Raw genomic sequence first — 24,892 nt, 5'->3', positions numbered from 1 at the left:
TCTCTCTTTCTTTCTTTCTTTTTTTTTTTTTTCTTGAGAAAGGGTCTCACTCTGTCATCCAGGTTGGAGGGCAGTGTGTGATCTCAGCTCACTGCAGCCTTGATCTCACTGGTTTAAGGGATCCTCTGATCTCAGCCTCCCAAGTAGCTGAGATCACAGGTGTGTACCACCATGTCTGGCTAATTTTTGTATTTTTTGTAGAGGCTGGTCTCAAACTCCTGGAGTCAAGCTATCTATCTGTCTTGGCCTCCAAAATGCTGGTATTACAGGCATGAGCCATCTCATGGGCCTCAAAGACATATAACAAAAACCTCTTACCTCCCAGAACCCTATTTTTACTATATCATATAATTTTCCAATTCTTGGATTTCATCTATTTTATTCTACTTCATCGGTTCCCACATGAACTTTTCTTCTTTCTTATTTAGCACTGACATTTACACAAGCACTCTCAGTTTCTTTCTACTGCTATTTTTCCAACAACTCTATCCATCAAAACTCCCACTCCTCAATAAATGCTATAGCGTGACTTAACTGTTTCTTTATTTTACCTGTCTCAACACTACTGGGAAAGATCACACTGCTCTCTCATACTGGTGTCTCTTGAAACTGTCTCCAACCTGCAGAACTATTCATCAGCCCTTTAATTCGTCCATGGTCAGCTACTTCTCATATTTTCTTCAGTGATCATTCCAAATCTTCAACCCCACTAACTCAACTTTTAAACTCATATTTTTACCTCTTATGTGATTGAGAAAATTAAGTCCATCAGGCAGTAATAACCAACTTCCCAACTCCTTATCGAAAACTTATCTATTTTCATATTTGTTTTTCCTTTGGTTAAAGCCAGTTTATCCAGCTATGTTTCTGATCCCATGTCCTCCTCCATCTTCAGGTTCTTACTCTAGTAGATGTGCCTTCTCAGTCCTCTGTCTTCAGATCTCTTCAGACCATGTATGTGACATATTCTCAAATTAGTCACTTGCAGGGATCCTATATAGTGACTGTGAAGTCATGAGTACACTCTAGTTTACCACACATGGAAAATAACATGATGGCATATCAACATTTAACTAGTAATTTTCCTAAATTTTTGAGACTAATGTATTTATTAGTTGAGAATCTTCAATATGTAGACAGTTCACAGTTTTAGGCCAATGATTATATTTATGGCCAAATAATAAATTTTGGACAGTAACAACTAAGAAAAAAAAATCACCTTCTCTTGAGAATAAGGTCTGTGTTTTATTCATCTTCAGCACTCTGGAAATTTAAAAATATATGCAAGGATGAAAAAATAGAAAAAAAGAGATGAATGAATATTTTAGGGAAAGGTGGCTCTGAAAAAGTATTAGAATAAAAGAAAAGATGCCTGACAAACTAAACCCTAAACAAAATATTGTTTGCATATTATCACAGCTAAAGTCATATTTATTGAAGAAGCAACACAGACTAGAGATTCTCCTTCCCCACTTTTTTTCAGAGACTTTCTTTTCAGCATTTAAAGAAGATATAATTCATAGGTGATAAGATATAATCTTTTAAAGCATATGATTCAGTAGCTTTCAGAACATTCACAAAGTTGTGTGACTGCCACCACTGTCTATTTTGACATTTCATCATCCCAAAAATGAACTCGATCTATTAGCAGTCACTCTCCAGTCTCCTTTCTCTTTGGCAACAATTAACCTGCTTTTACTTTTCTCTAAGGATTTTCCTATTCTGGACATTTCATATAAATGGAGTAATACAACATACAGCCTTTTGTGCCTTTCTTCTTTTACTTAGCTAAGTTTTGCAAGCTTCATCCATGGTGTAGTATGAATCAGTGGTTCAATCCTTTTTATAGTTCAATAATATTTCATTGTATGAATATAACATATTGTTTATCTATTTACCAATGCAGAGATCTTTTTCTCTCATGTTTTCACAAATTAACTCTTCAGAGAAACTGACTACTCTTATTTTATGCTATTATCCTAAAGAGCTGTGATATGGTTTGGCTGTGTCCCCATCCAAACCTCATTTTGAATTGTAGCTCTCATAATTCCCACCTTCATGGGAAGGATCGGGTGGTAGGTAATTGAATCATGGGGGTGGGTTTTTCCAGTGCTGTTCTCATGATAGTGAATACATCTCATGAGATCTGATGGTTTTATAAAAGGTCTCTTGACTGCTGCTATGCAAGATGTGCCTTGCTCCTCTTTCACCTTCCTCCATGATTGTGAGGCCTCCCCAGCCATGTGGAAATATGAGTCAACTAAACCTCTTTTTCTTTATAAATTACCCAGTCTCAGACATTTCTTCATAGCAGCATGAAAATGTACTGACTAATACAGCTTGGATTTATGAGTTTGTTTTTTTTTTAAGGTAAGATTTCCTATTAAACTAATCTCCATGAGAGACAATATCTCAAATTATGGAAGAAGAAATGGGGTTACAGAGAAATAAATGTATTTCAGAGGCAATTAAGCATTAGAGTCAACAAGATGTGGTAAATGGAGGGAAGGAATTGTGTCCAGTGGAGAAGAATTAGTAAAGAGTGATGCCCAGGTTTCTGGTTTGAGCAGTGCAAAGATACAGGCCATGCACTGAGATTCAGTGTATAGAAAGAAGAAGGAGTAAGTTATTTATTTTGACTGCTGGTTTGGTGAGGGATATAATGAATTTTATTTTACATGCTGAGCTTAGTATGCCCCTGGGACATACAGCAAGATGTCCAAAACCCAAGTGGACAGTTCTTGCAGATAATTAGGAAGAAGATCTGGAATGGAAATATAGATTTGGCAGTTATCAATACATACATGCTACTTGAAGCCATGAAGCAGAATACACTATCAAGATATATGTAGATAATGAATAAAAGAGGGCCCAGGATGGGATCCTGGAAAATGTCAACATGGAGGACGTACAGAAAGGTCACAGAGAAGATAGGAGTGGCCAGAGAGATGTGTGAAGAACTAAGAGACAATCATAAAAGCCAAGAGGGCAAACAAAATGTTTCAAGAAGAGACTGGTAATGAGATCTAATTGTAAATAAAGTTTGCCTGATAGCCTGATAAACTATAAAAACTGCTAACTAAATTTAGCAGCATACATAATTTCAGTTATGTAACAAAAAGTTATGTAACAAAAAGTTATGTAACAAAAAGTTACATAACTCATAATTGTAATAAAAGTAGAAAAACAAACCCTCAAAAAGGAGGCAAACAAGGGAGTAGACTGTAGGTACTCCTAACACATACAAAATAAAAGAAAGAAAGAAAGGTAATTATATGAGATAATGGGTGTGTTAAGTTGCTTGACTAAAGTAAATGCTGTGTGAGTGTGTGTGTGTATGTGTGTGTGTATCTCAAGCATATCAAAACATCATGTTTTACACGTTTAATGTGTACAATAAAAAACAGATGAAAGTGAAAAATGTCAATTATTATATCTAATATGGTAGTATTAATGTAGTCCAAAAAGATCAAGCATGGTGGCTCATGTCTGTAAGCCCAGCAGTTTGGGAGGCCGAGGTGGTGGGATCACTTGAGGTCAGGGGTTTGAGACCAGCCTGGCTAAAATGGAAAAACTCTGTCTCTACTAAAAATACAAAAATTAGCTAGACATGGCGGTGCATGCCTGTAATCCCAGCTACTTGAGAGGCTGGGGCAGGAAAATTGTTTGAACCTGAGACAGAAGTTGCAGTGAGCTGAGGTCGTGCCACTGCACTCCAGTCTGGGCAATAGAGTGAGACCCTGTCTCAACATATATGTGTATGTGTGTATGTGTATGTGTATGTGTATGTGTGTGTAAATATATATATATAAAGCATATATTAATATATATATGACATATATATATTCAATTCCATGGAATATACATATATATATATTTACATATTATCTCTTTCTCTCTCTCCAAGAAACTGAATGGCATTTCTTGGCCATTGGTTTTTGGCATTTCATTTGAACTTGCTGAGAGACTAGATAAAAAAGAAAATACAATTGGTTACATTGTTTTCTTATCAGTAAGGCAGCTATATCAGTTATTTAAGAGAGATAATAATAAAATCTTAAAGTTTTACTTAGACTATTCTAAAATGGATGAGTGGTATAAGAAACAATCTCAAAATGCTTGGATAGCTAATGTAAAAGTAATTCTATATGGCTATCATTTTTTAACAACTTTCCAGGAGCCTCTTCTACTCAATACAGTAGAGCAGGTTCTAGCCATAAGTTAACCAACACAGTAGAGGAGAGTCATTAGGCAAGAAAAAGAAATAAAAGAGATTCAGATTGAAAAACAGAAAGTAGCTGTGTCCCAGAGATTTTGGTACATTGCGTCTTTGTTCTTACTGGTTTCAAATAACTTATTTGTTTCTGCCTTAATTTCATTATTTACCCAGTAGTCATTCAAGAGCAGGTTGTTCAGTTTTCATGTAGTTGTGTGGTTTTAAGTGAGTTTCTTAATCCTGAGTTCTAATTTGATTGCACTGTGGTCTGAGAGACTATTACGATTTCCATTCTTTTGTATTTGCCGAGGAGTGTTTCACTTCCAATTACGTGGTCAATTTTAGAATAAATGTGATGTGGTACCTAGAAGAATGTATATTCTATTGATTTAGGGTGGAGAGTTCTGCAGATGTCTATTAGGTTGGCTTGGTCCAGAGTTGAGTTCAAGTTCTGAATATCCTTGTTAATTTCTGTCTCGTTGATCTGTCTAATAATGACAGTGGGGTGTTAAAGTCTCCCACTATTATTGTGTGGGAGTCTAAGTCTCCTTGTAGGTCTCTAAGAACTTGCTTTATGAATCTGGGTGCTCCTGTATTGGATGCATATATATGCATATGGAAATAAAAAAGAGCCCATATAGCCAAGACAATCCTAAGCAAAAAGAACAAAGCTGGAGGCATCACACTACCTGACTTCAAACTATACTATAAGCCTACAGTAACCAAAGCAGCATGGTACTAGTATCAAAACAGGTATGTAGACCAGTGGAACAGAACGAAGGCTTCAGAAATAATATCACATATCTATAACCATCTGATCTTTAACAAACCTGGCAAAAACAAGCAATGAGGAAAAGATTCCATATTTAACAAATGGTGTTGGGAAAACTGGCTAGCCATATGCAGAAAACTGAAACTGGACGGTTTCCTTACACCTTATACAAAAATTAACTCAAGATGGATTAAAGATTTAAACATAAGACCTAAAACTATACAAACCCTAGAAGAAAACCTAGGCAATACCATTCAGGACATAGGCATGGGCAAAGACTTAATGACTAAAACAACAAAAGCAATGGCAACAAAACAAAAATTGACAAATGGGATCTAATTAAACTAAAGAGCTTCTGCACAGCAAAAGAAACTATCATCAGAGTGAACAGGCAACCTGCAGAATGCGAGAAAATTTTTGCAATCTATCCATCTGACAAAGGGCTAATATCTAGAATCCTTTACAAAGAACATAACAAATTTACAAGAAAAAAACAACCCCATCAAAAGTGGGCAAAGGATATGAACATACACTTCTCAAAAGAAGACAATTTATGCAGCCAAAAAACATATGAAAAAAAGCTTATCATCACTAGTCATTAGAGAAATGCAAATCAAAACCACATTGAAATACCATCTCACGTCAGTTAGAATGACGATCATTAAAAAGTCAGGAAACAATGGATGCTAGAGAGAATGTGTAGAAATAAGAACACTTTCACACTGTTGGTGGGAATGTAAATTAGTTCAACCATTGTGAAGACAGTGTGGTCATTCCTCAAGGATCTAGAACTAGAAATACCATTTGACCCAGCAATCCCATTACTGGGTATATACCCAAGGGATTATAAATCATTCTATTATAAAGACATAAGCACATGTATGTTTATTGTGGCACTGTTCACGATAGCAAGGACTTGGAACCAACCCAAATGCCCGCTAATGATAGACTGGATAAAGAAAATGTGGCACATATACACCATGGAATACAATACAGCCATAAAAAGGATGAGTTCATGTCTTTTGCAGGGACATGGATGAAGCCAGAAACCATACTCAGCAAACTGACACAAGAACAGAAAACCGAACACTGCATGTTCTCACTCATAAGTGGGAGCTGAACAATGAGAACACATGGACACAGGGAGGGGAACATCACACACTGGGGCCTGTAGGGTATGGGGGACTAGGAGAAAGATAGCATTAGGAGAAATACCTAATGTAGATGATGGGTTGATGGGTGCAGCAAATCACCAGGCCATGTGTATACCTATGTAACAAGCCTGCACATTTTGCACATGCATCCTAGAACTTCAAGCATAATTAAAAAAAAGAAAATAAAAAAAATATTTAAATGCAGGTAATATGATATCTTATGTAGAAAATTCTAACGAATCAACAAAAAGCTATTAGAGCTAATAAATGAGTACAGCAAAGTTGTAGGATACAAGATCAACATACAAAAAATTAATTGTATTTCTATACACTGGCAATGAACAAAGAAAAATGAAAGTACTAAAACAATTCCATTTACAATAGGATCTAAGAAAAATACTTGGAATAAATTTAACAAAAGAAGTATAAGATGTATATACTAAAAACTACAAAACATCATTGTAAGAAAGTAAAGAAGTCAGTTATAGTGGATCACACCCATAATCCCGGCCCCTTGGGAAGCTGGGGTGGGAGGATTGCTTGAGTCCAGGAGTTCAAAACCAGCCCAGGCAACATGGCCAAACCCCGATTCTACAAAAAAAGTAAAAAAAAAAAAAAATAGCCGGGTGTAGTGGCATGCCCCCGTAGTCACAACTATTCAGGAGTCTGAGGTGGGAGGATCATCTGAGCCAGAGGAGGCTGAGGCTGCAGTAAGCCATGATTGCATCACTGCACTTCAGCCTGAGTCACAGAGATCCTGTCTCAAAAAAAAAAAAAAAAAAAAAAAAAAGTAAAGAAAAGAAAAGAAAGAAAGAAAGTAAAGAAAAAAATAAATGTTTTCTGCAGATCATATGGGGCAGAAAAAAAAATAAATGGAACAACATTTCATGCTCATGGATTAGAAGACTTAATATTCTTATAATGGCAACAATCCTCAAATTGATCTAACTGAACACAGTCTCTATCCAAATCCCAGAAAATTTCCCTCCTGAATTGACAAGCTGATCTGAAATTTCCTCAGTAAATACAAGCAACCCAAAAGAGAGGAGGGATAGCATCTACACATTATTTGCATTATAATCACCTGTGGTGTTTCACAAATGCAGAATCACAATTTTAGGAGTGATGTTCAAGTACTTCTAAAAAGTTCCCGGTTGAGTATTATGCACAAATATAAAACGGAGTAGAAGGTATTTGGGATTACAAGATTTTCATTGGTAAGAAATAGAAGATAGCCTTAGTGATACAGAAGAGAAAACAACAACAAAAAAGAAAGCATAAGCCACAGGTAATACCTGGTGGAGGAGCATAGCCCATCATGCCCTTTGGGATGAGTTGGCACTAAAATACACTTTCAGAAAATAATAAATAAATAAATAAATAAATAAATAAGCATGATCAATAGAATACTAAATACTGCCTCAAAACATCTGCCAAATAGTAGAAACTTATATTCAGTTGTTTGTTGTGACTAACCAGTGGTTAGTCACAGAACCAATTACCTCTTAAATTCATGATAATAAAGGCAAATTGTGAGTATAACAGGTAATGCTCACTTTCCTGTTTGCTGTGTAACATGTTCGTCTAAGCTATGGAAAGGAGTGTGAACCATTGAAAGATCCATTCCTCTATTTAACAAGCTTAAAAGCCCAGATAGACAAAATGGATAGGTGTACATGACAGTTGGGATGACAATCCAGGTATTTTAGAGTCCTAATCACAAGTATTTTCAAGAGACCTCTGCATCCCCTTTAAAATTCTATAACATAGGCATAAATAGGCTGTATATATAAAGCTATATCACATAGCTATATAATCCGTTTTCACACTAACTCTGATCTAGAAAATGTTAACAGCAATGACTTTGGATAAATATTTCATTAACAATTACTCTGCTTGCCTTTCTAAAGATTATGAGATCTTTTGTTAGAAAACTGAAATGGTGTTGTCTTTTAAAATCAGTTATTCATGAAAATTTGAACTGATGCTTTATTTTTCCTTAAAAATTCTCTATCTCAAAAACAGCAATTCTCTTAAAAAAGAGAAATGATAATTCCATGGCATTTATAGATATGCCTGAGTACTGTAAGTGTCTAGAGAAACAATTTCTTGATTTTTAATTTGTACACAAAGTTACCAATATTGTTGCTTTTGACAATATTGTGCTTTTCAGTATTTGTTTTTTCTATCTTACATGGAAAATTACTTAAGATTGCCTCTTTCTGCACCAAATTATTTCATCGGATATTCTTATGAATTTGTTGAGGCCATCCTGCTGACATTTTTTGGATATAGAACTATCCTCAAACATCCATCCACACATGGCTAAAAAACTGCATAACTCTCAGGCTTAGAAATTTTAACATGCTTAATTTCATTAAACTTTTAAAAATGTTTATTTTTGATGTGTGAAAATATAGACAACTAAGTATGAATATATTACTCATTAGTTAACTTAGGAAAAATATATTCAAACATTTAACAAATTATTTTTGAACTTACTTTTTGCTATTCATTTCTCCTTTTACATTCAGTAGACTTACTGTAATGTGACTTACTATAAAATGAACGTAATCATGCAATAAGATCTGTATCATACAATTAGATCTAATTAATGAAAATAGCAATTATAACGGATTTTGTTTATGGTAGTTATTGTGTTAATTAAAGTGCTAGCATTGCTATAAATATTTAAATCTGAAGTAATTTTTTTTTCTTTTATATTAGTTTGGTGCAAAAGTAGTTGCAGCTTTTGACATTAAAAGTAATGGCATTAAAAGTAATGGCAAAAGCTGCAATTAGTTTTGCACCACCCTTAACAAATCTTAGATTCCAAATGAAAAGTATAAAATATTAGTCATGTACAGGTTGAGCATTCCCTAATTGAAAATCTGAAATACTAAATGCTCAAACATGCTGAGTGCTACAATACACAGTAACCTTTAAATCAAAACACCACGTTGTAAGGAGAGACAAAAAGCCTGCCACTGTTTTTTGTTGCTATTGCTTAACAGCTGATACAGGAGTTCTGGTGATGCTACTATGCTGCTTAATTTCCTGAACACATTACCGTTTCACTGTATTAATAGTTTGTCATATTTTTTAATGTTAAGTACTTATGTGTTAATAAGTGCAAGAAAGTGCCTACTTGTTGGGAGCATAGAAATTCAGAGTAAGAAATGGTGATGATACCAAACAACTACAGATTGTCCACATGAGTGACTGAGATAGATGTCTTTGCTTGCTCCTGATCATTCAATGCAAACAAGCTGTGTTTCATGCACAAAAGTATTTTGTGTATAAGGTGTTTATGAAACATAAATGAATTTAATGTTTACACTTGGGTCCTATCCTCAATATATCTCACTACATACATGCAAGTATTACAAAATCTGAAAACATTCCAAATTCTGAAACATTTCTTGTCCCAAGCATTTCAGATATGAAATATTCAACCTATATTATAGAATAAGATTTTTCCAGGAATGTTGTATAAGAACATAAGTTGTTATTAACGTTTAAACAGTCTATGATTGTGTTAATCAACTACCAAAACAAAATGATGCTTAGAATACTCAAACATATTTTCCCTCACAATAAAGACTGATAGATTTATTCTAAGAAGTAAAGGCAAATCCAAGAGCCTGTGTTGCAATGATTAATGAGTGCTACCAACATTTTCTTATAAACAATTGCAGTTGATACTTCTTGCCATGTTCCAGGATATATGTTTCCTACAGAGATCAACCTGGCCTCTAGTTTACAGTTCTAGAAGAATTACACAGTTATTTAAGTGCAGGACTTTGATGAACCACATTTCTAGAATATACCGTCTTTCCCTTTTCCTTGAAAAATAATGTGCTCTTTTTTTGAAGAAATGGTGAAGTGAGTTCTATTTAAAAATCAGAAATTTAAGGTTATAGTCTTCTCTGAATGTCTGCCCAGAAAGCCACGTATGCCAGTGTGGGTTCTGGGCTCCAGGCAAACATCAATGGGCTCATGCGTTCTCATCTATACAGTATGTAGAAAACACATTAGAGACTCATTCTTTTCTTTGCTCTTGGAAGAAAGAAACTATGTCTCTTTCCAAGGACATCTTAGGAAGTTTTTCTCTGTGAATTAGTGATGAAATAATCTTATGCCCAAGAAATCAGAAAAAATGGTCATCTTTATTAGCAAACTAATGTAATTAGCAAAAGTTAAACACCAAAGACAGATTTGAAATTACTAATTTAGACTCAAATAATAAAATATGCCTTAAGATTCATTTTTATGTTTAATGCCTGTTATCCAGAAACTTTCATAGAGCACAAATATAGTTAAGTATATCTAAGACGAAAAGTGATGTGACATCAGCTAAATCACTGAATTGTACACTCAGTGGGTAGAGATCTATCCCAATTATCTGTCTCACTAACTGTAAGAAAATCACAAATTTAGATTGTGCTTAGATATAATGTGACAAAATCTTGCTTATAATTAGGATGTGCTTTATTGAGCAAGCTTAACACAAAATCAAATTCTGAACTACTGGAAAACTCAATCCCTTCAAAATGTACATAATTTATGATTTTCAGCTCATATAAATATAATTAGAACAACTTCATATACTCAAGCAGAGGATAAAGTCTTACTGCACACTTGTGCTGATTTGACTGTATGTAATATATATAATGCTGTAAAGATAACTTCAAACTTACTGGCTTGCTCTATGAAATTTAAATATAGTTGTTTTTATACCATGCTGCCTGTATTTTTTCCCTGCCTTTCTCCTTGTTCAAAGTTCCCTCTCCAGAAATTTATCTAAAGGAATGACTTTAAGAAAGGCATAACCCCACATTTGCATTCTAATAAACCCTGAGGCATCTACTCTTTCTTTTCAGAGTATTAAAATACACTGCCCCTGCTTTGTAATCTTCTGCAGGACTCAAACTGCACTAGAACCTACTAGAAAACTAAGAAGAAGCAAGGGAACCAGAGCCAGAATAAACTCTACTGTTTGCTATCTATATTCTCAGTCATTTTTGAAGTTTGTTTCTAGTACATAATATTTCTTATAAAATAAGCTCAATTTTTTTCAGCTACTTAAGAAGTTCATTTTAAAGAACTTTGCACTATTTTTGTCTAAAGCAGTCTTCAATATTGGCAAAGAATTTTTAAGTGTCTCTTCAATGATCTTTATTAGACCTTACAGATAAAGAAGATATATAGCAATTCATGTTAAAAGATATACAGGGAAATTTACATTTGTTTCAGCTATTCATAACGAACTTGGAAACTAAATAAATCCAACTATCAGAGCTAGTGGATACAAATTCAAGACTGTTTAATAAATTAATCTATTTGATAATAGTTTGCCAACATATTAACTAGTAATATGAAACACTAAATAGATAAAACACAAGAAAATAAAGCAAATGTAAATTACAAAATAATTTTTAGGAATAGTAAAAAAGACTATACTACTAATGGGAAATGCCTAAAAATAACATATTTTACCTGGAATCATCTTGTGAGAATCTCCTTTGCAAATCCTCTTTATTCCACTGTTCTTTTTCTTTCCCTTGCTCAGGTATATCTTGTGTTTTTTTCTCGTCTCCTGATTCTCTGTTTTTCTCCTTATTACAGGTATTGGAAATCTCTTTCCCTTTCTCATTCTCATTAATTCTTTCTTCCTTTACCTCTTCCTTCTCATGAACTATCTCTTCGTGCTTATCCCCTTCTTTCCCTCCCTCTTCTATTCCCTTTGGTCTTTTGAAAGCAACGCAAATTGAAGGCATGCAAATAAACACACACAAAAAAAGAAAGTCAAGAAAAAACACATACGAAATTAAATAGAAAGGTAACAAAAACTATCAAAACATAAGTAAAAATTGTATCTTTTAAATGTGGAAAACTTACTAGAGAAGCACTGTATAAGTAGCACTTAATTGCAATAGTTTTTAAATAGTATTTTCCTTTTACAAAATTACATGAAAAAAGGTAAAAGCTGTGATCTCCCTATTATAAATTTTTAATCCAATAAGGGTAAAAGAAATTTAGCTTAGGCATCTATAAAATCTATAGGAAATGCAAATTATACTAACTTATATACTACATGTATAAATTTTCTTGAGAAAAGAGGACTTTTTATGCATACATAAAAATTCCAAGAGGATGGGAAAGCATCCCACTGAAAAAGTAATATTCTTAAGTTTTCTAATAACAAAACTATTATTTTTCATATTCCTTGGAACATTAAAAATTCATCTCAGCCATCACTTTTATTTCAGTAAAGATATAATAAAGGTATAAATATTTAAATTATAAAAATGAAAAAATATATTATTTCCAGTGATTTAGTAAGCAAAATTATCAACAGTTCCATAAAAATTTCTTCGGTGTTAAGAAGTCTGAAATACGGATTAAAATATATTAAAAAGTAGTATGTACAGAAGTTAAGTTCTTCTTGCTTTAAAATATATATTAACCTTTTAGAAATAAAGAATTTTATGTTCATCCAAGAAACATAAAGACCTAAATCATATTTAGAGAAATTTACTGTTGAAATCCCCTTACTCACCTGATTTTCTTGTTTCCTCTTGGCCGTTCTGATTGGACAGACATGTAGCTTGTGCTGCTGAAACGAGAAGCACTACTAGTCCTTGAAACCGCAGATATATCACTTACATCACTGTCCGAAGATTTAGTAGAAACATTATCTGCCCCTCTATGAGGATCCCATCCTGATCGATACTGTTAACACAGATTGACAAATACGCAGAAGTTGTCAGTATTACCACACAAAGCAATTATTAGCTTTCTCCTATTTCAGCACTTTAATTGTCCACAGAGGAAACTGCAAAATCCCACTCAGTTGCATATAAAACAAAAGTGAATGGCAATTATCCTAAAAGAAAAATTCAATTTATATGAAACCTTTGTTTTTAGCAAAGTAATTAGAATGTTTTTGCCACACCCCAATGAAGGCCATTAAAATAGTTTCGAAACAGCACTGGCCTCAGGAAAGAACATTTGGGTAAAATCTGGGAAATAAACATTTGGCTTAATATTAGGAAGTAGAATTTTTAATTTTTTAATAAAATTTGAGAAAAAAAACCCATGTATTATAAAGCTGCCGTTATAACTTAAATAAAAACAATTCTAGTAGCCATCAATCCATTATGCTTCACTGAAAACCTAGAGATAATATAAAATCTAATTATTAAACCATTAACTCTTTTTGGACGAGTCAAGAAAAAAAGAGAAAGTTTAATTTCAGAGTGGTTGCTGGACTTTGATGAATCCTAGAAATACTAGAAAAAGTCATTATTATTTACAATAGTTCAAACTTCCTGGAATTAAAATAATCAGATAGTTAACTGGCACAGCCAGGGTTGCAGAGTATTCTGGGGTTTTCAAATATTCTGGTAAATTAAAAACCATCATAAATGCTTTATGTATATGACCTATTCTCACAAAGTACATTTAATGTAAAAACTAATGCACAAAATTTAACTTTATTTTGGCAACAAAATATCATTTGCTAAGAGTTCTCTTGTTAAGATGTAAAAGGATAGACCTTGGTATCTGGAAACCTAGAGTAAGAAAAACTCTCACCAGTTGAATAAAATTGAGCAAATCATTTAATCTGTAAAAGGCTTCTTTTTAAAAAATTGATAATATCTTTTTCTGCAAAGCTGATTTGAAAATCAGAACTAAGACATATGTGGTATCTGGCATAATGTAAGTAAATGTAGTATGTGTTATTACTGCATTACTACAACTTGGTCATTCAATAGCATTCTTGCTATAAACATCTAATATGACTATTATTGGGTTAAGAGATTATTTGCTAACTGATTTTTATTTGTTAAGAAGCACTTCAATCCTAATGCTGAAACATTTTTATCTAGTTAATTTTGCAAAGGAGAATTTTCTAATCACAGATACTAGCAAATTTCAAAAAGCCTTAGAAAGATGATTACTTTATATCAACTACTTGCTATGTTTTAAAGAATAATTACCTAAACAATCCTCTATGAATAACAATTTGTTGCAAATATTAGATAGACATAAACATTTTGGCCAAGAGAAACTGAGTGGCAACAGAACATGGTTTAAACAATAGATCTGATACAAGTGATCTGTTGCTTTTTTTCCAAAACCTCTCAGTATCTAGCTATCCATTTTTAAGTTAATAATTGACTCTTCTTCAAATGTAAAGTAAAGAAATTATTTCTAAGGCTCCATAAAATTTTAGTCAGATCCATTAACCTAGCAACATAAATTCACTTTAGGTGAGAATTAGCCTTTCTTAGTCCACTTTAACTTTCTATTTTGTTAGATAAACTCTCAATTATCAAAAAGCATACAATTAAATTCTTCTAAAAATTGCTGTCTTTTCCCAGGAAATATCTATTTAAATAGAACTACAGGGTTGGATTTTAAAAGGAACATTATCAATTTACAGTGGATTTATTCAAAGGCAATTTAGATAATAATATTATTTTTCAAATAGTCATTTTAAAATACCAAATATTTTACCTTAAATGGCAATATTTAAAGCCATTGCCCAGAATAGCATTTAAATGAAGGGTGTCAACATTAGCTATGTTATATCTGTCTATACAGTATATACAACATGTACACTACATAATAATATAGTGTATACTATGTAATATAATAAATGATCTATATATGTTTTCACAAAATGTATTTAAATTAAATGTGATCTCAAGGTAAGGCATATATGAAAGGCTTTCATTTTATTTATATATTTTTTGGGCATTTATTGATACAAAAATCAAAGTTTTAAGAAATTTTTCAAAGCTATAAAATTGTTCAATAGATATACTGCATACAGGGAACTTTTCTCTGTCTGATTCTTATAATTTACAATACAAAAGAAAAGCCATCTGCTATTCTTTCTTTAAAAGTAATTTATTATCAAATATGAAAGCAGTTTTGATAATATATTTCTCATTTATTTTTGATCATGGGATTATTATATCATCTAAAATCAAATGGAAAACTGTAAGTTTTAACTCTAGCAGTAGTAAGGGCAATAATATAATCACTAAGAGCCAATGCTCTGGAGTCGGACTGAATCATTGGTTTGAATTCTGGCTATGTGAATTATTAGGTTTGTGATCTTGGATCAATTGCTTCTATGAGCCTGTTAAAATGTGAATAATAATTTTGCCTATCTCCAAGGCTTGCTGCAAGGATTAAGCATGATAATGCGTATAAAGCACTTAGCACAATATCTGACACATGACAAGTGATGACAAATGATGACAATGATAATGATGATGATAATGATTAAATAGTAGCCAAATACTGGCTTATATAAATTTCAGGAATATCTTTGACTAAAGAATCTTAACTAGGAATACTTAACAATAGATAATATATTAAGACTGTACTACAAAAACATAATTATTTTTACATAGATCCAAGAGATCTGTTTCGGAAAAATATTAAACCCAACTTTACCATTTACTCCTAGTATATCCTCAGGCTCCACCTTCCCCATTTGGCCAGGTTCATCCATATCCCATCACCTAATAGGGAAACACTGATTCTCAACTGCAGGATGAAGAATATCTTTATCTCAGCAGGAAATATATGACACTTCTTGGCTGACACAGAACATGCCTCATTTTTAATATTTGTCTTAGAACCTTATCCTGATATCCAAAGCCACCTGGTACTCTTGTATCCCATGCTTTCCTGATTGGTTTCTGTCTGATTTGCTTTTCTTTCATATCTAAAACCCAACTGCTTACCTGACTTTCAATTTAAGTAGTTAGAATTTTGATTTTGTTTACTCTAGTCTTTGTCTTTTTAGGTCTGTCATGATGTCTAGTCTTGTTGCTATGATTCATAATTGCACAAAGGCTAGAATAAGGCTTTCATTTTTTAATTTTTAAAACACAGGTTAGCATGCTGTGCATTGTGCATATCTTTACTGGAAGACTTCTCAAATCATCCAGTTTGCTGAGCTAAAATTTTAGATATGCAAAATTTAAGGAAAAATAAGATTCTCCATACTGTAGTTTTGTGCCTTTTTTCTCAGTGTTAAAATAGCATAAAGGTTTTATGCCTTTTATTCACACACAACCCAATGACAAGAGATAGTGTGTGTGTAATTCATCATATATGACCTCCTGTCATAGGGCTTCTGTGTGTATATATATATGTGTATATGTGTATATATATGTAAATGTGCTCATGTTTAATTTTCAAATCCCCTATTAGACTACAAACTCCTAAAGGCCAGCACAGTATCTTCCTCATCTTTGTGTGTCTCTTAGCACCCAAGAGTCAAAGATTTAACTTAATTAATTTAAACTCTCAGATTTAGCTTTCCTACCAGAAAGATAAGGATAAACTCCATTTTAAGGATTTTTGAGAAAAATATATTCAAAATAATATATTCAAAATACATAATAGTATGCTTAGCAAATAGCAAAGGCTTATTTCCAATGCTTAAAGCAGAAGGTCATGAATAGAAGGACACTGAATGGAATAGTTTGTGTAAAGAAAGAAGAGAAATTAGCTAAAGGCTCTAGTCTAATGATGATTAATGATGATTCTGCTATCTACTTGAGGCTTGCACCAGGTATATTTCTCTACTGACTTCTAAACAACTGAGCACGCTTACCATTGGGATTAGCTCAGGTTTCCATTACAAATAGACATATACTTTTAAAAATGAGAGCTCTGGACAGTAAGAAAGAATATGAAAAATACTTTTTATAAATAAAATTTCAGAAGAATACATTTTGAACATATTTAGAGTATAACATATTCACATATACAACTCAACCCTCACCCCCAGAAATCTAAGTACTAAATGACTTCATACTAGAGTCAACATTTAAAATGGATAAATGTAGTTTTGCTTTTCCTAAAATACGACAGACAGAAGTTATATACTTCAACAACGAGAGAGAAGCAGCTGAATCATTATTATACCAAGGTAATGAGCTATAAATGTGAATAAATAAATATATTTATTTGGGAAATGATTGGTGTTATCTTAGCACTATATGATACATAATGTTTTAAATAATTAGCATGTATTAGAATACAGCTAATAGATGAACAATGAATAGTCTGTTAACCATTCTCTTTAATGGAACAAAAACAAAGAAGATTTACTGCCTAGGATAACGTGATCTCAGCTGAAAACTGTGCTTCGATTAGAGATGATTAAAATCTTGGAAGAGAGTAAAGAAGTTTTTCTGAACAACACTTTAATGTTTTGTACATTACTATTAAGAAGATCATGAACTAGAAAAATTGACAGGAAATGATTATTGTTCAGGATGTTCCAGACTCTGAAGAGTTCCTAAATGGCCTGGAAAAGTTAAGGTTCTTTCTATATATCTAACATTAGTGGAAAGTAGCAGCAAATCTGCAGAGCTCTATTGAAAAGAAGGCTATTATTAAAGTGTTAAAATGATACACTTAAAAGAATTAAAATTTCTAAAATCAGTTTCACTTTCTCCAGTACTCATTTGAAGTTCTTACGTTAGGCAATTTTCTAGTATGATTTCTCTAAAGCACCTCAAGAACTCTGGTTGTTTGATCTTCAGACAAAAGATGGGGCTTAGGATTATGAATTTCCTTAATAATCACTTGTCTTTAATTTTACAAATCTCACCAGATAACTACAATTTATTGTATAAAACACTAATCAAAAAATTAATTATTGCAAAATACTGGACAATATAGTAGCCCAATTTTGAAGAAAAACAAGTCTTATGCTATCAAGAAGTACTTGGATACCTGAATATCATATTCAGGAAGGAAATGCTGAGTTATTCAAAAGATAGGGGGTAAAAAAACTAAGGCAGATAAAAGTTAGGCTGAAGTTCTGGGAAGGGCTCTTGGTATCAGACTTTCGGAGGTAGAGGAAAAACAGGGCAGAGGGAATTCTGGCACTTCAGTCAATTAAATAACCATGTTCATTTTCATTGTCCTGTTTTTATTTTATATCATAATTTAAAGAAAATAGTTGTTGCTCTTTGACAGTAACACAATTGCAGATACTTTTTCTTTGATGAGCTACTTTCAGATGATGTTTTTCTCTGTCCTATCCAAGTCTCTTTATCGGTGCCTGATCTGAATGCTAAATTACACAAAAAATATATTTGTCAGAGATAATTCTGTTTAGCTATGACTTCTAAAGAGGATATTGAGTGATAATGGTCTAAACTTGGGAGGGAGAGGGCAGAGAGAAAAGGCTGCAGAGACTTGAGGACTTAAAGTTAAGATTTAGTCTTGTAAACAATATTCTGCAAATGAAACCCCAGCTTCAAAGATTTCTGATAGGTGTGAAGCTCAAAGGGAAGGAGTCCACAATAAAGCTGAGCCTAATGAACATCATGCCTCAGTCTGGGAAGGAGACCAGTACATAAAGTTTTCACTGGAGACTGAGGCATTGAATTTTCTCTCTTGATGGTCTTCAGGCCTGATGGCATCTTCAGTTTGGTATAGTAATTAAACTAGCTACAACTGTTACTTGTATACCCTGTGAAACGTACTGTTGTAAATAATGTATGTGTATTATTTTATTTAATTCCCCAAACCTTATGAGGTAGCCTTTGTGATAGCTGAAGTCAGAAGAAAGTACAGTTAGGTAGGATGAGCCATGCTCAACACCCTCTCCATAAACTAGGTCTAGTCATCCTCTAAGGCACAGTTTAAGATTGTCACCTCCTTTGTGAAGTCTTCCTTAACCCCTTGAAAGAGAATTAATCACTGTCTCAAATGTTCCTCAACTACCATGCCTTTATTTTAATTTTATCATGTCATATTATGTGTAATTCTCCTTTGTCCATTCATCCATCCATCCACGTATCAATCATCTATCCATCTATTTGCAATTTACCTACCCCCACTAGATTATAAACTCCCAGAGGATAATGACTTTTGTTGATTTTAGTAATCTTATTATCTATATCTGGGCCTGGCACTTAGAAGGAACTCAATGAATGTTTAATGATTGAAATCATTGGAATGATTTAGCTTTATCTGGGCCATATACTGAAGTATTTTTCCATGATTAAGTATCAAATCACAGTATAAGATATTGCATTGATAGCTGTATAGAGTTTAGTCACCTAATCATTTCATTCTCTTTGGCAAACATAGGCAGTGGTGTTACAGTAAATGTTTAACAACTAGCTTTCTGGGGGAAAACATTCCAATTTATTGAGTTTTCTGATTTCTGTAATATAAATACTCCCATTATGGCTGATTTCAAGTTACCAAGTGGCCACTGAACAAACAGTTGGGCACACCACTGATTGTGGGGTTTAGGAATACGGGCTTTGTTTATAGGGCTCACTAAGACTCCTTAAGAGACAATGAGTAAGGGATGATAAATATTTACTGTGTATCAAGACCTCTGATTTCATTTAAAGCTCACATTGAACCTGTGAAGAAGGCATTTTCTCCATTCTATAGATCTAGAAACAGACTCATCCAGGGAAGTCTTCAAAACATGAAATGGCAAGAACAGCTTAAGGTAAAAAGCTGCAGTTAAAAAAAGAGTAGCCATTAGCATGTATGCAAAGACTTACTAATGAACCAGCTGTCGCTTGATGTGAAGGAAATTTATGAGGTGAATAATTTTTCCTGGAGAATTTACAGAGGAAGAATTACTGCCAGTAGTCAATTATGACTTTCCCCAAGGCTTGGCTTTGTGGGAACTCAATGTCCATTAGTAATCAGCTTCTCCTTGAGAAACAACCTTAATTTACTTCTATCGATTTCTCACGGTTTTTAGAGAGAGAAATGCCAGTGCTGCAACAAAACCCCGGGTTTAGAGATCTTAGGTAGCTGCAAAGCCTTTGCTTTTGCCCTCAACAAATGAATTTACCATGCTCTTCAAGAGAATCAACAATTCTTGACCCATTCTATCATGTACTAAAACAGTTCTCAAAAAAAACCCACCAGAACAAAAACCTCCAATAACATCATAATTTACCAGTCAGTGATATCTTTTTAATTTTCTTCTTTCCCCTCTCTTCTTGAAAATTTCCCATAATGACTTGTTAGATACTCTATGTCCCTGACTATAACTTTTAAATCTCCTTTCTCAGCTTTGTTTTCCCTAACCTGGTTTTAAATTATATTTTCTCAAGGTTTCCATCTTTACTCCTTGTTTTAACTATAATACATTATACCAGGATGATATAATCCATTATCTGCCCATTTTAATTACCAGGTAATGACTAATAAAATTCTTATTCTCACCTCTCCCAAGCTTCAGACCTAGATGCTGACAGGACATCTCCTGTATATTGTTTTGTAGACACATGAAAGTCAATGTAACCCAAACCAAATTTATTCTTTCACCCCAAACCAGCTCTCCTTGTACCTCTTATGTTCCCTGCACTATAGGTTCAATATCCAACTAAAACCTACAAAAGTTGTGAATTATCTTTGACTCCTCCTTTCCCAGTAACCTCCATTCTAATCAGTCAATAAATACTACTTATCATTCAATGGAAACAAATATCTAACTATTTAGCCATCTGGGGGTTATGAATGGGTCCTTGGTCTTTCCTTTTGGTAACTAAAGTATTTAATACCTATTTATTTGTGTCAGTTTTGCTGAATCTACTAAATATTCCCTTTCCTCCTTTGGTTTTATTAAAAGAATCCATAGTGATTTTACTAACAACAAAACAAAACAACTTCGTTTTCTACCTTGTATCTAAGGTGATCGATCATTTGATATGAATGTGACTCCTGAAATAAAAGCAGGAATCTGAGGGTGGGGTTTGGGGAGAGCTACTACATTTCTGATTACAGTGAGCTGACACAGCTGGCATGACCAAATGTCTTTCCCTCTTCTTTTTTCTTTTTTATCAGAGTTCAAACCTGAGCCTGCAGCTACAGTGGCCATTCTGTGATGATGGGGATGGATGTTTTAATTATATAAGATAAATAATGAAAGGAGAATAGGAAGACAGAGTGCTCGGGTCTTAAGTAATAGTACCAGCCCTAGGCTGTTTGGATTTCTTGTTGTGTGACGTAACATTCTTGTTTATTCAGATAATTTTGTCAGGTGTTTTCTTATAAACAGCTGAGTGCAAACATGACTGTTATACTTTCCGGAATGCAAACTCTTCCTGGTCTGTGTTGGAAAAATTTTCTGACTTTATAGTATAAACATATTCTGTAAGCAACAATATTGATGAAAACTGTAACAGTCATCTAAGTTTGATGATAAGAGGCAGTATACCATAATGACCAAGGGATTAAGAGTTGAAAGATATGGGAGTGTAACTGCTCTTCTACTTACTAGGAGCTACACAACCTTAGGCAAGTTTCTTCTTTAAGTCTGCTTCTAGATCCATATTGTGGACATAATATCTTCTTAATAGGACCAATATGAGCTTTAAATGAGATCACAGGTCTTGACACAGAGTAAATATTTACCATGATAATAATTAGGCATAGTCCATGATGAAATGAAAGTAGCTGTAGATTATGATACTAAACTTTCACCATCATTAAAATTGTAAGCTCAAAAATTTCACCTTGATTTGAAAAAAACATGAATATGACTACGAATACTTTATAAATAGGTTCCTAATTGCATGTCTCACAAAAAAAAAAACAACAACAAACAAAAAACAAAAGGGCATTGTCCTTTGACACTAGATTGGTTTATTTATTTAGAGTAGGACAATAGCAAATCCACCTTGGAAATTCAGGTTTATTCATTCTTGAAATTGTTCTACTTGAGTTAGGTTTTTTGTTTTATTTTGTTCTGTTTTTTTTTTTTTTTTTGAGACAGAGTCTTGCTCAGTTGCCCAGGCTGGAGTGCAGTGACACGATCTTGGCTCACTGCAACCTCCATCTCCCAGGTCAAGCCATTCTCCTGCCTCAGCCTCCCAAGTAATTGGCATTACAGACGCCCACCACCATGCCTGGCTAATTTTTGTATTTTTATTAGAGATGGGGTTTCACCACATTGGGCAGGCTGGTCTTGAATTCCTGACCTCAAGTGATCCACCTGCTTTGCCCTCCGAAAGTGCTGGGATTACAGGTGTGAGCCACCAGGCCTGGCCCAAGTTAGTTTTTATAATTATGTTTACACTTGATACTAAGGAAAGTTAAACTAAGGACGGTGACAATTAATCACCATAACACTAATAATAATTACAATTTAAATACTTTTTATGGTTTACAAACAACTTTCAAATACTTTATATATAGTTTTCTTTTTCACATCTGATAAAACAGCTTTTTAACATTTTATAGATAATATGTAATATGACATTAACAACTTAGCTATGTATTGATTTAGATGTAACCATTTAAGTAATTTTTTTCAATAGCTTTAGTCTTTTATTTGTCAATCCTTTATGATTCAGTAATAGCTAAAGCTCATGTCATCTGAAATATCTGCCTCAGTCAAGAAGAGTTCTCAAAGTTCGTTTTTCTCAGACCCTTACATATGTTAATAATAATATTCTGATACATACATACAATTTCATGTCTATCCAAGCCCCAGAGAGTGGAACAAAATGTCTGCTGCTAATCTAAACGAATGTTCCCAGTTTAAAGCACTTATGTTATTGTTATGACTAAATGCTTCTCCAAGTCCTCAGATCAGAAACCCATAAGATCTAGCTAGAGTTAAGAAAAGTCATAAAGAAATTCTGACTAGCCATAAGAATTCCTGGCACTTGGCCCTTTGTGACCATCTTTAAACATTATATGGCTTATTTATATGATTTTTATGAATGTTTAAAGAATATTTATATCATATAATAGGATACAGGGTATAGATATTACAGATATCCTGTGGCAAGCTAGCATCCTAAAAGTTGCAACAGAAATAAGACATGAGAACATAGCAGTAGGACCAATGCCCTGGGAATCTGAAGCAGGCAGAAACACAACAAAAATATATGAGCTGGAGACAGGAAATAAAGTTGCCTTTCAATTATTAGTGTTTTAGAAGGCAATAGCATAGCATAACTCAAGGTACTTGTGTTGAAGAGAATCAAGGCTAAATAATAGCTTGAATAACTATGTAACGTTATTCCTAAAGGGGCCTGAGAATTGCTCTGATCTATCAAACTCAGGGATAGGGCAAATATAGTTACATTCTTTAGTAATCTGAAGAGGTCCACTACTCTTGTTCTCTGTGTAAGAAGACAGCAGTATCAACTGGGCTTACTGAAAGATCATTTGGGATGGAGCCAACAGTCAAAGCAGGGACAAAGACTGACAATTACTTCTTGCTAAGACTATTATAATAGCCTCCTAATAGGACTCCTTTCTGTAATATCCTTTTCAAATGCATCTTATCATTAGAGTTATCTTCTAAAAACACAAATATGTTCATATCAGCAACTTCCTTGAAAATCTTCAAAACCAATCATTCTATATGGGTTGTATAAAATATAGAAAAATAATATAAAAGATAAATAATATAGACATTAAAATATTAAAATAATATAGATATATAAATTTTAACATATATAGACATGAAAAAATGTAGGCATTTAAAATAATATCAAAATAATATAGAATAATATAAACATAAAATTAAAAATGTAGAACATTCTATATTTTTAACTGAGAGATTCAAAGTTCTTCACAATTTTGTCCCAGCCAACTTTTCCATTCTTTTCTCCTAATACATATCCCCATTTGTTGCATATTTCCACACTAAAGAACTATTAGCTGTTTCTTAAACATGGCTTGTGCTCATGTAACCCTGTAACTTTGTTTAAGTGCTCTCTTCAGCCTGGTATGTCCTTTACTTCATGTATTCTATTCTATTCCCAGATTTCTCCCAGTCAAATGAGTGTTTCTTCTGCTATTCTTCCTCTATATGTGTATTTTTGAAAATCATATCACTCAACACAGCCTATTTTGTACCATCATTACTTATGGACATGCATTTCTCTAATTTGATAGTGAACTCTTGGACTGAAAGGCTATGCTAGCCTGCCTTCCTCCATTCTTTCCTTTTCTCCTTCCTTTCATTCTCTTTCTCCTTTTCTTTCCCCCCTCTTGTCATCCCCTTTCCCTTCCTTCCATTAGTCCTTCTTTACTCATTATTTCCTTCATTTTATTGTTATTCATTTGGTTATTTCTCTGGCATTTTCTTTTCTTTAATGTTGCAGAACCAGAATCCAGAATCACCGCTGATGAACTTCAGCAATACTCCACATACGGAGTTCTGACTTGCAGGTAAGAGAAAGATAAGGAATGACCACTGAATGACTACTAAAGTTGTAAAAAATATTCAAACAGAGAGGGAAAAAACACTCATATAACCCCCCCCCTCTGTTTTTATATTGAAGAGATCAGCCAAGAAAATTTACCTAGTGCCGAACCACACATTTGCTTATTCATTTATCACTGAGACATTCACAAATTCACCATAGTTTAAAGCTAAAAGAGGCCTCAGAGAGAATGTTACATAGTTTTCTGATTTTATAGATGAGAAAATTGAGAAATAGGGAAGTGATTGACTAAGATTATACAACTTGCTACTATAAAGGTCTATTTCATTAAACTTTTTTTAACTTTTATTATCAAATTTGTTTTTATTTTTAATTAAAGGTGATAATTTGTATTCCTTTTAATGAGACACTGGACAAGCAAGTTTAGAACCGATTTCTTTTGAAAATACTCATATTGCTTTCTACTTAAGGTATATGTTTAAAATAAAGATTTTCATCCCTTTCTGAAATTTTGAAAAATCTATCTAAAATGAAC

The 24,892-nt window shown here is 33.3% G+C and overlaps 1 protein-coding gene across 49 annotated transcripts in view; it reads right to left on the bottom strand.

Moving 5' to 3' along the window:
- RIMS2 (regulating synaptic membrane exocytosis 2) overlaps positions 1–24,892 on the bottom strand; it is a 730,833-nt gene that overhangs the window by 145,040 nt on the left and 560,901 nt on the right. For 19 of the 49 annotated variants that reach the window (XM_074387016.1, XM_074387028.1, XM_074387027.1 and 16 more), the window contains 2 exons: positions 12,705–12,877; positions 11,642–11,893 (listed from right to left, as the gene is read on the bottom strand). The exons of 14 other annotated variants lie outside the window; for them this stretch is intronic. In XM_074387016.1, coding sequence (XP_074243117.1) covers positions 11,642–11,893; positions 12,705–12,877 — 425 coding nt within the window. Of the gene's footprint in view, positions 1–3,881; positions 3,967–11,641; positions 11,894–12,704; positions 12,878–24,892 lie in introns of those variants that run through there. 16 more of the 49 variants (XM_074387015.1, XM_074387018.1, XM_074387019.1 and 13 more) reach the window with 4 other exon arrangements.

This window comes from Saimiri boliviensis, chromosome 15 (genome assembly GCF_048565385.1).
Source record: "Saimiri boliviensis isolate mSaiBol1 chromosome 15, mSaiBol1.pri, whole genome shotgun sequence".
In the NCBI taxonomy this organism is placed as follows: domain Eukaryota; kingdom Metazoa; phylum Chordata; class Mammalia; order Primates; family Cebidae; genus Saimiri; species Saimiri boliviensis.
The sequence above is the reverse complement of the archived record's forward strand: the minus strand, read 5'-3'. Positions and strand labels throughout refer to the sequence as shown.